We start from the raw sequence: 16,668 nt of genomic DNA, 5'->3' as shown, positions 1-16,668 counted from the left end.
AGCCCACACCCCACAACCCCCTTTCTTATTGGGCTCTCATACGTAGGGCCACTATTCTCCTATCCTAATCACCTCATGGCCAGGTGCAAGACAATTACAGATGACCTCTGTGCCCCAGAGCCTGTTGAAATTATTCAGACTAGACCATCCTAGAGCTGCTTCCCTGTCTCACCCATTCCTTCCCACAAAACCACCACAAAAGCTCTCTCCCTGGATCTCCTGACCAACCCTGGTGCTTCCCCATGTGGCCCTTTGTGATATGGTATGCCCCCTCCTCTTGGGAACTGTGAGTAATAAATGATCTTTTCAAGGATAATTATCTCCTGATCTGCTGGCCTTATTATACTTGAATAATAATAAAATCCACATGTTAAAACAAAGACTTCCTGAAGGAGGTAATGTATGAGATAAGATCTGAAGAATGTGGAAGTATCATCTTTGTATAATGAGGCAGCAAATGGTGTTTTAGGTACAGAGAACAGTATGTGCTGGAGATAAAAGAAGGCAGAAGCCACCCAAGAATTCAAGTAGCTGACTGTGGCTGGAGCACAAAACATGAGGAAGATGTGGGTTAAGGTGGAGTTGAAGAGGTTGGCAGGCACCAGATCTGGAAGGTCTTTATGTGCCATGTTTAATAATCTGCAGAAACCATCAGCTACTGAGTTGTGCCTGACCACTATGCTTTCTCATCTTCCTTCTCCTGCAGACAGCCTGCTAATGTCTGTGGGATATTTCTCCCACACTTTATGCTGTCTGGTTGGGGACATCTGATTGGTCCACCTGACCAAATTTGACGAATCGGAATGTTCCCTGGGATTGATATAGAAATGGTGGGAAAGATGCTGTTTTTCTACAGAAGCGACTGGCTTTGGTGGATGTGATTCCAGAGCTGGCAGTGGTGGTCTTCCCTGACACTTGGAAAGACGCTGACTAAAGAAGAAAGCACTCCAATGGAGACAAGTAGACATGAGACACTGACAGTGAGGAAAAAAAATATTCCACTGATTTTAACTCCCGATTTCTTGATCCTGAAATTCTAGTGTTTCTGCTTTTCTTTGAATACTATGAACTACCACAGAATCCTTTTCTATGTGAACATGAAAATTCCTTTTTTAAAGTTTTGCTTTGTATTTTTTTCCCTTTTGTTCAATCCAGTTTGCTTTGAATTGCTGCCACTTGCAACTAATGGGTCTTAAAAAATCCTTCACTAAGGAAATTTAGAGATCCTGAGTAATTTTAAGTAGGAGAAGGATGTAATGGGATATATATTTTAGAATGATCATTTTGGAGTTAATGTGGAGAATGAATTGATGTGGAGAGAGAAGGGAAGGAGACATCTGGCTGGAGGTGGGAAGACAAATTGGAAAGCTTTTGTAGTAATTCTGGCAGAGTATGGTGAAGGCCCAAAACAGAAGGGAAAACTGGGCAGTTGGAAAAGATTAGATAGATACAGAGGCGGGATGATTAATGAGATTTTGGTAAAATCTGAAATCGTTAGGCTTCTAATACACTTATTTTAGGATTTAACATTATCATCTTTAGAAAATTGTCTCTAGTGGTGATGATACCATAATCTTTTCAGTGATTAAAGACTAAAATCTTAATCTGGCTTGGTTTGTAAATAATCAAATGGAGTTTAAGAGCAGTAAGCAGGGCACAGTGGATCACGCCTCTAATCCGAGCATTTTGGGAGGCCGAAGCAGGAGGATCACTTGAGGTCAGGAGTTCGAAACCAGCCTGGCCAACATGGTGAAATCCTGTCTCTACAAAAAATACAAAAATTAGCCGGGTGTGGTGGTGTGCACTTGTAATCCCAGCTACTCAGGGGGCTGAGGCAGGGGAATCACCTGAACCCGGGAGGTGGAGGTTGCAGTGAGCTGAAATTGCGCCACTGCACTTCAGCCTGCGTGACAGAGCGAGACTTCATCTCAAAAAAAAAAAAACCCAGGAGCAATAAAAAGCAGTTCAAGGGTTTGGAAGGGTGGGTGAAGGGGAGTGATAGCATTCTTCTCACATTTTAAGAATATCCTTTGAGTGCTGTGTGGAGAATGGCTAGAAGGAAGGCAAAAGTACAAACAAGGAAACTAGTCATTCTTCAATATTTATGGAACACCTACTATGTGCCAGGTACCATACTAGACCCCAGAGATGGAATAGTTAATAAGAAGGATATAGTTTTTGGCTCCATGTAGCTTCCATTTTAGTGGGGCAGTCAGACTATAAGCAGACAAATTATCTATCTATCATCTATCTATCTATCTATCTATCTATCTATCTATCTATCTACCTATCATCTCTATCATCTGTCTATCCAACCATCTACCTATATCTATCCATCTCTTTCATCTATCCATTTATATCTATCCAATGTGTCTTCTATCTGCCTACTTACCTATCTCTATCATCTATTTATCTATCTCTACCATCTACCTATCTATGCATCTATTCATCTACCTATCTATCTCTATCATCTGTGTATCCATCCGTCTACCCATCTATCATCTATCTATCTATTAATCTATCTATTCATCTATATATCTGTTCATCTCTCTGTCTATCAATCTATCTATCTTAGGAGTTGATAAATGTTAGGAAAAAAGGTAAAGCAGGGTATGGGGCATGGCAGGTGGAGGTTTACAGGAGCAGGTTGCTATTTTATTAGGCTGTGTCAGGGAAGTTTATCTTATTTGAGCAAAGTCCTGGAGAAAATAAAAGTGTGAGCAGCAGTAATATCTGCAGAAAAGCATTCCAAACAAAGTAAACAGCAAACTGAATATGGGAGCGTGCCTGTTGTGTTTGAAGAAAGGCACAGGGATAAATAGGAATGGAGAAAGAGGGGAAGTGGTAGGAGACAGGGAAGAGAGGTAGTGGGGTCCTGATCACGTAAGTCCTCAAAGGCCTTTGTTAGGATTGACCCTTACCTCTGTGACCAATGAGAAGCCATTGTATGGTTTCGAATAGAGAAGAGGCCTGCCTTGGCTTAGATTTGAAAAGAATCCCTCAGGCTGCTTTGTGGAGTATAGACTCGCAGGAGGATAAGCAAGGGTAGAGGCAAGGAGACAGTTCAGAGGCTACTTGCGTTCATCTAGATCAGGTTTCACAGCCTCTGCACCATTGACATTTAGGGCCAGATAATTCTTTGTTGTAGAGGCTGCCCTGTGTGTTGCATGATGTTTGGCAGCACTCCTGGCCTTTAACCACTAGATGCCAGTAGTGACCCTTCCCTCAGTAGTGCCACCAAAGATGTCTCCAGACATTGCCAAAACCCATGGGAAGAAGAGTGGACAAAACCTTCCCCAGGTGAGAACCACTGATCTAGATGACCGATGACAGTGGCATGCACCAGAGCAGTAGATGGGCAGGTGGGGAGAAGTGGTGAGATTCTGTATGTGTTTTGAAGGCAAAATACACAGAATTTGTTGATGCATTATGCGTGGATCCTGTGAACAAGATAAGGATTAGGAAGATTTTAAGATTTTTGGCCTGAGGCACTGGAACAATAAAGCTGCTGCTTACCAAGATGGGAAAGACTACAGGAGGAGCAAGTTAGAGGAAATCAGGAGTCTGGTTTTGGATGTGTTGAATTTGAGATGCCTGTTAAATCCACATGGAGGTGACAAGTAGGCAGTTGGATATACAAGTCAGGAGTTCAGGAATGAGGTCCAGGCTAGAGACAGAAATGTGACAGTCATTAGAACAGAGGTGTTACTTAAAGCCCTGAGGCTGGGAGAGCTTGTCTGTGCAGGGAGTAGAGATAGGGAAGGTGTGTTAGCCAGCATTTTAAGATGGCCATCTGATATCTGACCTATGTTATGTCCTTTGAAAGTAGACAGGACGTAGACTTGCTTCTAACTAGTAGAATATGGTGAGGTAAGGGGTTGTCCCTCCTACAAGTACACCATGTTACATAAGTCTGTTTTTTTGCTGACTGGAATCAGAGGCTTTCCTGCTGACTTTGAAGAAGCAAAGGGCTTCTTGACAACCACTGTGGAGAGGTCTCATGGCAGGGAACTGCAGGAGACCTCTAGGAGCAGAGGGCAGACTCCAACAGATAGCCAAAAAGAGGCTGGGGCCCTCAGACATATGGGTGCAAGAAAATGAATTCTGCCAAAAACCTAAATGAGTTTGGAAACAGATTCTTCCCCAGCTGAACCTGCAGATAAGAACATAGCCCAGTCATGCCTTCATTTTTGCCTTGAGGGAGACTCTGAGTTAAGCAAAAACAGGTCTGAGTTCAGGAGCACATTGGTGCTGAAAAGTTGAGGTCAGGACAAGCCAACAAAGACTGGCAGAAAACAAAGGCAGAGTCAGAAGCTAAGTGAATAAAATGAAACATTTTGAGAAAAACAGAGGGACTACTGTGTCAATTGGGACTGACAGGTTGAGTAATCTGAGGTCTGAGAATGACTTATGGGATTTGGCAAAGTGGTGATTATGAGTGACCTTGAAATGACCTTGAAAAACAGCTGTCTCCCTAGAGTAGTGGGACTGAAAGCCTGATGGCAGTAACTGAGGTTAAAACACACACACACACATCAGGATTTGGATTCATATGGGAACAGCAATCAAGTCTGCATTCTGTTTTGGAGGTAACATCAATAGGACTTGCTGACAGATGGGAATAGGGTAAGGGAGAAGTCATCCCAAAGGTGGAAGCCCTAGCCACTGGGTAGGAGGCAATGCCTTTTACTAAAATGGGAGAAAACCAGGAGAGGAACAGGTAGAGGATGGAGCCAGTTAAAGTTATGTTAAAAACCTGGTGTCTCTTAACATATCCCCACAGAGAAATTCCATAGGCAGTTGGATATGAGTCTGAGCTCAATAAACAGGTCAGGATTAGAACTTCAGAGCCTTCCATTTACAGAAAGTACTTAAACCAATGATACTGTCTAGAATCATCGAGAACAGTGGTTCTGAAACTGAGAGATGAGGGTATACATAGGAGGTGGCGATCTTGCTTCCAGGGCACACTGGGCAATGTCTGGAGGCATTTTTTATTGTCACAATTCAGGCAGGGAGTGCTACTGGCAACTAGTGTGTAGAGGCCAGGGATACTGCCAAATATCCTACAATACACAACAAAGAATAATATAGCCCAAAATGTCAGTTATGCCAAGGTTGACAAATCCTGGTCTAGAAAGCACGTGGCTATAGAGGGAGACTCAGAATCAAGCTCTGGGGAATCTGAAATGTGGAGGTCAGATAAGAAAGGGTAATCCTTAAGGGAGATTTAGGATATAGGTCCAGAATAGCAGGGAGAACACCTACGTGACTATGATAAACTAAGAAAAGAACAGGAAGTGAGAACCGGGAGACCCCGAGCACAGGTTGCTAGGAGTAGACGTCTTTGCTCACACACCTCCTGATAGAATTTATATACCATCTTGAACATTTTTAAGTTGACACCTGAAACAGTTCATCATAAGTCTATATTTTTTAAAATTATTTATAGGCTGAAAATATTTAATATTTTAAAAATATAACATAGGAAAAGATTGACTTGATTGGAATAAAACTTGCCTGATACAATTTACTTTTTTTTTTAAATGCTAGCTTTCAGTTATTTTCTTTACTTAACCATACTGAATCTGAAAAACACCTGTTAAAATGCTGATTTGTGTTTCTACCCCCATTGTATCTGGACACTTTTGGTAGTCCCTCAAACCAATTTAGTTTAATTTAAAAGAATCAGTGTCACTAACCCAAAGGGATTCTGCTTTTCTGATTTCAGAGCATGCTAACAGTAACCCAAAGACTCTTTTTCTAATGATACCCTTTGCTCTTAACAAGAAAGAACGGAAGTCCTAAGTGTTGAAGTTTCTGTTAAAAAATTAAGGGAGACCAGTTTTTTGGGGCTAAGTTCCTGCGCTAGGCCTCAATGGACCAGACTAAACTAAAATGGAGTCACTCGTACTGACTGCCATTTAATCAAATTGAAACTTTAAGGAAGGAGATAGATCTCCAAACAGACCAGTTTTTTCCTGAAAACAGGAGATTCCAGTCCACTTGTGTCAGCATCATACGGACATTTCCCCTGCTTTAACCCCTACAAGTCACCTCCCGAAATAACCTGATGTTAACCAATCAGCTTCTTTTATTCTATTGTTCTGTTTCCTTGTTCTCACCTTACAAACCACCCCCGTTCTGCAATTTCCCAGTGGGACCTCTTGTTCTTTTTTTTTTTTTTTTTTTTTTTTTTTTGAGACTGAGTCTCACTCTGTCACCCAGGCTGGAGCACAGTGGCACAATCTCTGCTCACTGCAACCTCCGCCTCCCAGGTTCAAGTGATTCTCCTGCCTCAGCCTCCCGAGTAGCTGGGATTACAGGTGCCTGCCACCACACCTGGCTAATTTTTGTATTTTTAGTAGAGACGGGGTTTCATCATGTTGGCCAGGCTGGTCATGAACTCCTGACCTCAGGTGATCCGCCCACCTTGGCCTCCCAAAGTGCTGGGATTATAGGCATGAGCCACCGCATCTGGCCTTCTTGTTCTATTTTGTAGGATGGTGGCTGCCCTGATCCATGAATCATAAATAAAAGGAAGTTAGATTTATCACTAATGATATCTGATGCATTCTTGGGCATATCAGTTCTACTACAGAGTGTATATGGAAGGAGAAGATCTGGAAAGGGACTCTCTTATAATGATCTGTGCACAAGATTGTATAGAGAGTTTTCAGGTATCCCCAGGGGAATGGTAACCAAGTTGGGCAACCAGGGTATAAAGAAGTATTTTACAAGCTATACTGTGAATGACGGCAGGGCAGGAAACTTGGAGGTTGCTGACAGGAGTGGTCCATGAGAAAGTAGGCATTGAGGCCAGGCGCAGTGGCTCACACCTGTAATCCCAGCACTTCGGGAGGCTGACAAGGGTGGATCACTTGAGGCCAGGAGTTGAAAACCAGCCTGGTCAATGTGGTGAAACCCATCTCTACTAAAAATACAAAAATTAGTTGGGCATGGTGGCGCATGCCTGTAATCTCAGCTACTCGGGAGGCTGAGGGAGGAGAATTGCTTGAACAGGTACCCGGGAGGTGGAGGCTGCAGTGAGCAGAGATCCTGCCACTGCACTCCAGCCTGGGCTACAGAGTGAGACTCTGTCTCAAAAAAAAAGAAAGAAAGAAAGAAAGAAAGAAAGAAAGAAAGAAAGAAAGAAAGAAAGAAAGAAAGAAAGGAAGGAAGGAAGGAAGGAAGGAAGGAAGGAAGGAAGGAAGGAAGGAAGGAAGGAAGGAAGGAAGGAAGGAAGGAAGAGAAAAGAAAAAGCAAAAAGAAAAGAAAGGAGGCATTGAGTTACCTCCCAGAGTGGAGTCCTGGAAAGGGCTGGAGAGAATGAGTCCCAAGCACCCGAGGAGGGAACTGACTGTGTGACAGTGGGGATACTTGCTCCCCTATGACAGTCTCTCACCGCTCTTCTCACTAACTTGGCTTGATCTTTAGTGAACTTTTAGTTTTTATTAGTTTATCGTGCATCTGTTCCATTACAATGGAAATTCCATGATGAGAGGGACTTTTCTGTATTGTTCATTACTGAATTACCAGTGCTCAGTGTATTGCCTACCATAGAGTAGGTGTTTAATAAATGCGTGTGGAATAAATGATAAAAAATGAAAATACCTGGACACAGATATAGTATAGATGTGATCTGATGGTAAGAACATGTGAGAATTGTTGTGCAATTTGCTTCTGTTTCCCCAACAAAAGGTGACAGAAGGGCATGAGCTAAGACAGAGGGGGCGTTGTGGGGAAGAAGTAGGGGAGAAAGTTGCGGCAAGTCTTGAAGGCATGAACTAGTCATTTTCATTAGAGAGAAAGCAAGCCCGCTGGAGATACAAGGGAGTTCGCAGTCACTGCTGAGTATCCTGCTGGGGCTCAGAAACTGGTGCCCTGACATATGGCACTTTGACACGTTGAACTGGAGAAGCAGCCTCAAGGTCTCTACCACCCCCTCCTCTTCTCTGGCTCCAGTTCTTTGTCTCTCCTAAAGCACAGGATGAAGTTCTTCTCTGAGGTTCCCTAATATACCTGGAAACCAGACCCCCAAAGAGGAACACAATTGCCCTCCACCCATTCCCTGAAATCTCATTCTGTATCACAGGAAGGAAGACTGAGGAGTACAACCACATCTGGATGGACTTTTCCACAAGACACTGTCTGCCTCTAGGGCTCATCTAAATTCCAAAGAGAATCATTTTCAGGTTACTTTCTGTCTCCTGGGTCCATTCATTTCCCCTGTAAATTATTTCACTCCTACACCCCCATCTCCCCACTTCCCGAAGAAAGGCATACTTAAGCATCAACCAGCTGGCTGTTTTGGAGTTTTCATGTTTTGTATGATTCCAGTGCCCATGTGTGCACATAGTAAATTTCTGATGCTTTTCTCTGTTAACCTGTCTTTTGTTATAGGAGTGTCAGCCTTGACCCTTTATGATGGGGAGGAAGGGGATCATCCCTTTTCTGCCTCTGCACCCATTTGAGGTTTGTGGTTGAGTATTTTAAAGTGCAACTGGTTGGCTCAGTTCTGTGATTGATTTCTAGGTGTTTGGCTTATGCAGCTGGCATTTGGTGGAGCCATTTATCAAGAAACAAAATGAAGGAGGATAAGAAAGCCTTTCAGGAAAGATAATGAATCAATTTTGAACATGCTGAGTTTGAGGCATCAGTGGGACATCAAAGTGAAGTAGTATTATACATGGGTCTAGTGGAGGGGGGAAAGAAGCGCATGGTGAAGATGTGATGGGAGAATTGTGAGTATGTGGACCAGAGCTGAAACCCTAAGGGCACAGCTGAGATGACTGTGGGAGAGGGTAGCATGGAAGAGAAAGGTTAGCAGAACCCCGAGGGGCACTAATGTGAAAGAGTCACATACATTTATCATGCTTGAAGGTCGTGTCTCTCTAAGCAGATTCTGAGCTCTTCAGGGTCAAAGGCTGGGTCTTGAGCTTCATTCATTCTTAGCCCCTGTCATAGTGCTGGCCACACAGAAGACAATTCTAAAATTCACTCTGATTTTATTTCTCTGCACTTTCATTTATGAGGATCCTATCACAGTTTATGATTTGAAATGCTCCTAAGGGTTAATTTTTTTTAAATCATAACTTTCATATGAATATAAAAAGAATACTTGTAAAGATTTGAACTCAGTACTTAACAAGAGAACTAGTAAAATGTTATCACCACTTCAAGAGACAATCTAAAGAGCAGACAAATATACAGCCAAGGATGTGCGAATGAACTTCCCTAAGATATGCAAAACTGGCTTTTTCCAAAGGAAACTGAGGCAAGATGGGTCAACTTTACTTTCACAGGATAAAATTTATTTGCATGTTTATAGACAAATGTTACTATTATTTGCATTGCTATCAGTTATGCACAACTTACAGAGTTGTAAAATAGCTTAAAGTCAAGAAAGGCACAGGATACACCATAGAGTCACATCTGGAATGGCATGCTAGACTGACTCTTTTTCCTTTGAAGACAACTGTAACCTTCTTGGTTCATTTCAAAGTCACAATTTCTCCTGTAATGCTAAAAAGGAAAAGATATTATCCCTACCATTTCTATGAGCAGGGTCTATTACAAAACATAGATGGAAGTATATTTGGGTATTACTATAACATTTCCTAGTTGATGAGGGAGACGAGGCTGAATTGGGGACCCCCCCTAACATAATGTCTTCTAATTGGCATGAGAAATGTTCACGAATCAAGCCAAACCACCTCAAATCCACCCTGGAATGAGGCAGAGTTATAAACAAAATATAGAAGATGTTGAAATAGCCCAGTTGGTTCATTGAGCTTTCCAAGTCAGAGTGCAGGTCCTGAAGGTGGTGACTGTCTCCCCTGTCCCCTGCTGCTCCACCCCTACCCCCATGTCTGCCCTCCTCTAGGAATGCAGGACCGTCTGACTGTATCCTCAGCCTTCAGGTCAAGCACATGATCCGTTTAAAAATGGAAACCCTCCTATCCTTCAGTAGTGAACAAGGGCGGCTCTGGTTGCTTTTGGAAAATTCAGCTGCTTTAGTCCAACAGTTCAGGAGAGGATCAGCATAAGAACTTGGTGATGATTACTAGAGAAAATGCTCCTGTGATTTCCTGAGCATAATATTTCCCCTTGCAATTTTTGAGTGTTCTATAGCAAACCTGCCAAAAATGTGGAGCCTATAAATAGGGGAGAGTGGGAAGAAAAAAATGGGACCTGTCACAATGCCACTGAAAACAGGGAACTAAAAATTCTCCAGAGATGCAAAGTCAAAGGGGGATTAATATTTACTTAGAAATGAAGTAGCAGGTGCATGCTTTATAAAGAAAAGCCAAGAAAGGATGAAATTAGGGGAGAGACTGAAAAAGATGGAAAAATGTGTCAACTAAAGTCTCATTTTGAAGAAAGTTACAGATCAACAAAGGGGGAAAAAACTCAGGTACAAAGACTTCATATTATGTCTTGCATTGATTAGGCAGGTGCTTTATATGCACTTTTAAATTTTCTCTTCCTGCAAATACTATGAAATAAGTATCACTACCAGAGATGACATTCAAATATTTAACAGCAGACAAATATTTAACAGCACAGACACCAGCCAATCAGAAGCTGGCTAGAGGAGCCCCGCTAAGCCAGGCAGTAACCCTCTAATGGCTGGATCATGAGGCCAAGGTAGGGGTCAGGGCAGCAGATTCTGTACAGAGGCCATTCACCAACCTTTGAGATGTTGCAATACTTACCAAGTAGCACAGCTGAAATACTGTGTGCCAGTTGAACATCAGCTCTGAGTGGAAACCCAGGGCCATGTCCTCTGGGCAGGTGTAGGCTCTCTCTCTTGCGTTTGTCCTCTGTAGATTATGATGCTAGCATTGAAGTCTTTCTTGTTGCGCCTGGCTGTGGTGATATGCACCACAATCTGTGTCTCCAAGCCGCAGCCCACTCCATGGGGTCCTGATGGTTCCCTTCTGAATCTTGGGAGGACAGCAGGCAGCAGGGACCCTCAATCGCTGTTGCCACTTAATCCCTTTAGCATCCTCAAGATAAGCCCAGTCTGTACAAATTTAGGTTCATTTTATTTCTAAAGTCCCAGGAACAATGTCAGAAGGGAATTACAGTGAAGAAAGAAAGAGTTCAAGTTCCAGCTCACCTAGACTTCCTGCAGAGCCTCGAAAGAGAAGGCAGGGTTGCAGACATCTTTGTTTCATCTGTCCAGCATCCTCTCCCGTGCCTTGGTACTGGGCTTTGAAGCCAGGCTGCCTGGGTTTGCAACTTGCCACTTATTAACAGTGTGACCTTGGGATAAAGGCCCACCTTTCAGAGCCACTATAGATTGGTTATTGGAATTGCTGGTTTTGTTAGGTGTTATAAAATGTCAGGGTTTTTTTTCTTCTTTTGATGTGTAAACTGAGGTATTAGGGGATAGGAAATGATATGGTGTTTAGAATTTGCTTTAAAACATATTCCAATAAAAGGGCTGGACTCAGTGGCTCATGCCTATAAACCTAGCACTTTGGGAGGCTGAGGCAGGTGGATGATCTGAGGTTGGGGGTTCGAGACCAGCCTGACCAACAGGGAGAAACACCATCTCTACTAAAAGTACAAAATTAGCCAGGCATGGTGGCACATGCCTGTAATTCCAGCTACTCGGGAGGCTGAGGCAGGAGAATCGCTTGAACCTGGGAGGTGGAGTTTGCAGTAAGCAGAGATCATGCCATTGCACTCCAGCATGTGTAACAACAGTGAAACTCCGTCTCAAAAAAAAAAAATATATATATATATATATAAAACAACAAAAAAAGAAAGTCTCGACGCGGTGGGTGGGGAGGGGCAGAGGAGACAGGTTGATGATGGTTGAAGCGAGGTGCTAAGTACATAGGGTGGGGTTCTTGTGCTCTCCAGACTTCTGTGTACTTGAAAATTTTCATAACAAGAGAAAACAAAAAATTAAACAGAAAATGAGGTTTTCATTTCCTCCAGCAAAACAAACATAACAGGGACTTAGGATGTACTTTTCCCAATCGCTCCTCTGGCAGAATATTTTGATCCTCCAGCTACCTTCCAGCTCTTATCCTGTTCATCTGTTCTGTAGATACTGGCAGGAAATAGGCTCTTCAACAGGGCCTGCTAGGTCCAGTGCTAGGGAGTAGAGCGTTTTGGATTCTATGCCTACATTTTTTTTTTTAAGTGACCAGTTTTCTAGTTGAGATACTTGAAATACAAAGTCTCATGGTGAGGTCTTACCCTCTGCTGTCCCATTCCTTTTTACGGGCCATCATGGCATTAATCTTATCTCCAAGGAGAAAAATTGGGAGGAGAGGCCTAGATTCCTCAACAGAAGCGGGAAGGAAAGGTTTGCAGAATGAAGAGTGTGAAGTGAGGTTTGTGGTTTGAATCATCCGAATGTCAAGGAGAAAAGAAGAAAAATGAATCATCATCATTTGACCACGGTATTTACAGCTAGCGGAAGGGACAAGAGGAGAAAAAAGCAAGGGAGGAGAAAAAGGAAGAACGTCTCAGAATAAAATTGGGGTGGGTGGGGGGAGGAGGAGGAAGACAGTCTGAGAAATTGGTTTGGTTGCACCAGTACTGGCCACAACACAAAAATTTGTCCATTCCTGGTTGAAATTAAAAATAAATGTGCATGCACATGTATTTGTCTGCTGTGTTTAATCAGATAGCGAGGCACTCCTTTAAGCACCTTGAAGACCCAAAGTTGCGCTCAGAGGCTGCCCACCTGGAACGGAGACCGAGGTTGAGCAGGGAGCTACTCAGAGGACCCAAAGCCGCCTAGCTGACCACCTTCTTCCCTATGAGTTCCCAGTAACGGAGCCCAGTGGAGGAGACGCTACACTTCTCTGTGGGGACAGAGGCTAAGGGCGGGGGTCTCCATAGAGGCGTTAGCGCCCATCAGCAGCAGTGACCGCGCACAGGGAGGTGAAGAATGCGACCACAGTGATACGTCCAACCTGGAAAAAGGGCCTGAGAACCAAAGGGCCAACTTCTGGCCATGCATAACGAAGCAGAGCAGTCTCAGGGTAGAAGGCACTGGAAAAGCGTTGCAGGACAATTTTTCCCAGTAGAAACGGTGGGGGTGGGAGGGAGACCCGCTCACCCCTTTTGACCCACCCCTGCAGCTCAGCCACGCCTCCTAGGAAGGTGGGCAGCCTTGCAGGAGCCCGCGCGAGGCTGCAGTACCGCCCTCCGCCGCATGAGGGCAGCACGGCCTACCCGCGCAGCAGCGGCGGCCCCCGCGCCCCTCTTGGCCAGAGCCAGGCGCAGGCCGGCTTGCGGTGCCGTCGTTCATTGGTCGCGGCGCGGGAGCTGCCATGTTGGCGGAAGCGGACCCCGTGTGCCGTAGAAACTGGCGGTGGCCGCGGCCGCCGAGTCCGTCTGCGCAGCCTCCTGCGTTTTCTCGCTTGGATCTTGGCACTGAGAGGTGGTGGCCGGCGGGATGGAGAAAAGTAGGATGAACCTGCCCAAGGGGCCGGACACGCTCTGCTTCGACAAGGACGAGTTCATGAAGGTGCGCGCGGCGTCCGCTCCCCGGAGCCGGGCCATGGGGATGCCTCTGCCCTGTGCCCTCTGTGGCCGTCTCTTCGGTCGGCTGCTCCTGCCTGCGCACGCTCAGTGTCAGGTCCTCCGCCTAGACCTCGCTGCACTTCGCAATGAGTCTTTTGGCGTCAGGTTTGGCGGGTGCAGCCTGGAGAAAGCACTTCTGTAAAATCGTGCATGTTACATGGAAAGGCCTGAAAGTTCTGGGCAAGTGGTTTTGAGCTGCATGTCAAAGCAACTGTTACCCGTTCCTGCTACCATGCAGTGCAGTCAGATTGCCAGTCCCCTTGTCGGAAAGAAGCTTGTTGACCGGGGCCTTGGAGCTCATTAAGTGTGTGTTGAATAAATCTCCAAGCCCACGTACTTTCCTAGGGACTCGGGTCGGAAAGAAAAAGAACTTAATCTGAAGTTTTGCTTAACATTCAGCTAAAGCTTCCAGAATGGGATATTTAGAAGCTTAGAACATTCTTACCGACTATTGCAGTACGACAAAGCAAACCATTACTCTTTAAAGAAGTTGCTCTACTTCTTTTTACATGATGCATTTGAAGAAGTTGGTAGTTGTAGGTCATAAACTTAGAGAAAAGAAATATAAACTGAAAACACTTCACTGATGATAAAGTTCATCAGGCACAGCCTTGAAAATGGCCAGGCTTTGAGTGAGAGCTAGGAGGAGCTTTGCTCCTACTTGGTGCATCCCTCTGGGTCTGCACTTAAACCATTCAAAAAATGTTTATATTTAATTTCCTGAGGACTAGGATTTTTGACACCTTTTTGTAGCTGCTTTCAGTGTTAAAAAGCGAAAAGTTTTAGCTTGTTAGTAGACATCTACAATTTTGAGCAAGTGAGTTGAAATCTTACTCTGCCTTTCTTGGTGACATAATGTTTTCTATTTTTCTAGATTAATTAGCCTATCTCTTTTTGATAATATTTGCATTCAGATTACATCTCCAAAGCTGTTTTTTTTTTTAAAGTATATCTGTATCTTCTTCAGTGTGACCATATCATTTGTCGTATGTAGGACTTATCTATACCCAGGAATAATGTACCTTATTCTTGTAAGTGATATGCCTATTAGACCACTGTACTAAAAGGTGTAACTTCATTAGGATGTCTCAAAGAATGTACAGAATCAACTCATTGATCCAGAAACCCTTCATTTTGCCTACTGGCTAAGAGTTACCCTGAAATGAGAGTAGAAAGAAACAGCTAAGGGTACATGCTGGGGAGAGGTGCCCTGGAAGAGGAAAGGCCATACACGGAGATCAGGGGCCTTGTTGACGTCAAGAATCTCAGAGTACAGAATAATCTCAATTTGTCCATCTCTTGACTTCTTAAGGCTCAACACCAGCATCTTCTCTGACTCACTAGCCCCACCACCTTTCCCACTCTGAGTTGACAGAATGCCTTTGGTAAATGCAGCTTCAGGAAGTGAAATCACAGAAATACAAGTTCTAAAATAGAACTTAGAGTGCAAACTGGGGTGGTGGCTGGAATGCCAGCAATTGCATATTTCGTGGCTCTGTGAATATGCCGTACATTTTGTAGTGCTTATAAAAGTGACAACATACATAGAAAAAAATACATAGAACAGCTGTTCTGTGTAAAATGTTGTTGATTTTTTAGGTGGAGCTTGAAGATAAAGGTTATTTGCAATTTGTGTTGCCTTAAACATATAAAACTATATATAAGTTGCACTTCCATGGCAGAAAGGATGGTTGGAACACTTGTCCAGGCTATATTTCTATGTTTGTGTCTCATTCAGCACATTTTGTAATTGGATAGGTTTTGTACGTGTGAGAAGGTTGGGATATGACATTTGCATTGGGAGATTTGAGATTGCTTGAAAATCCAGATTTAAAGTTGCTTGAAATCCACTCTCTTCTGGTATTACCTCTCTTCTGGTATTACGTCTCTTCTGGTGTTGGTGGGAAACTGTGTTTAGGTTGCCATAGATTATGAGGGCATGCTAGTGCAGTGGTAGCAATTGTTCAGTCAGTGGGCATTCCATGATCACCTGCTGTGTGCAGGTTTCAATGGGCCTTGTATACTGTACTGACGGATTTGCACTTGATTTAGTATTCATTGTGGAGTTACAGTCAGGTTAAAAGCAGGAAATGACATGATCATATATGTTGCAATTGGAACTGACTGGTGGCGGGAGGCTACTTAAAAAGTTATTTCAGTGGTTTTTATGAGATCTGAGAAATACAGGAGGGGATAGTTTGTGAAAAATATTATGTAAATGATCAAAAAGCAGGAGTGGCAGATGAACGAATCACTTGAGGGGTCAAAGGTGGTAGTGGCATGATACTGTTGACTTTGTCAGCTTAATAAAGTATACACACTGAGCAACATAGTGAGAATGCATTTCTACAAAATATTAAAAAATTAGCCAGGTGTGGTGGCACATACCTGTAGTCCCAGCTACTTGGGAGGCTGAGGTGGGAGGATTACCTGAGCCTGTGGAGGTCAAGGCTGCAGTGAGCCAGGATTGCAGCACTGCACCTCAGCCTGGGCAACAGAAAGAGACCCTGTCAAAAAAAAGAAAAAAAGAAAAAGTACAAACACTCTTAGAGAGGGTTGACAATCAGTAGATGAATTAGGATGTAAGATACTGGTAGTAGGAGAGAGGTGGTAGGCTAACAGGGATAACTTAAACCCACTTACCTAGGTATGCTGTGGAAATCACATCCTTCTGTCTCACGTATGACTTCATCTGTTTTACAGAAAAAATAGAGGCCATCAAGCGGTAGCTCCTTCATCTTGCTGACAACAACCTCGTTCTTGCATTTGTACCTGTTCTCACTCCCATCATTAACCTGTTGTGTAGGGCAGTGGTCCCCAACCTTTTTGACACTTTTGGAAGACAATTTTTCCATGGACCAGGAGTGCAGGGGATGGTTTTGGGATGATTCAAGCACATTACATTTATTGTACACTTTATTTCTATAATTATTACATTGTAATACATAATGAAATAGTTATAAAATTCACCGTAATGTAGAATCAGTGGGAGCTCTGAGCTTGTTTTCTTGCAACTAGACAGTCCTGTCTGGGGGTGATGGGAGACAGTGACAGATCATTCGGCATTAGGTTTTCATAAGGAGTGCCTAACCTAGATCCCTTGCATGTGCA

At 43.6% G+C, this 16,668-nt stretch overlaps 1 protein-coding gene across 2 annotated transcripts in view; it reads left to right on the top strand.

Annotated features, from left to right (window-relative positions):
* Positions 1 to 13,202: 13,202 nt before the first annotated feature.
* The window catches only part of COG2 (component of oligomeric golgi complex 2), a 51,551-nt gene continuing 48,085 nt past the window's right edge, over positions 13,203 to 16,668 (top strand). The window contains exon 1 of one of the 2 annotated variants that reach the window (XM_034948759.3): positions 13,203 to 13,501. In XM_034948759.3, the coding sequence (XP_034804650.3) occupies positions 13,430 to 13,501 (72 nt within the window). In that variant the 5' untranslated portion in view covers positions 13,203 to 13,429. The remainder of the gene's footprint in view (positions 13,502 to 16,668) is intronic. The other variant, XM_034948768.3, reaches the window with a different exon arrangement.

This window comes from Pan paniscus, chromosome 1 (assembly GCF_029289425.2).
Source record: "Pan paniscus chromosome 1, NHGRI_mPanPan1-v2.0_pri, whole genome shotgun sequence".
Taxonomy (NCBI): Eukaryota; Metazoa; Chordata; class Mammalia; order Primates; family Hominidae; genus Pan; species Pan paniscus.
This window is presented reverse-complemented; position numbering and strand designations above follow the sequence as displayed.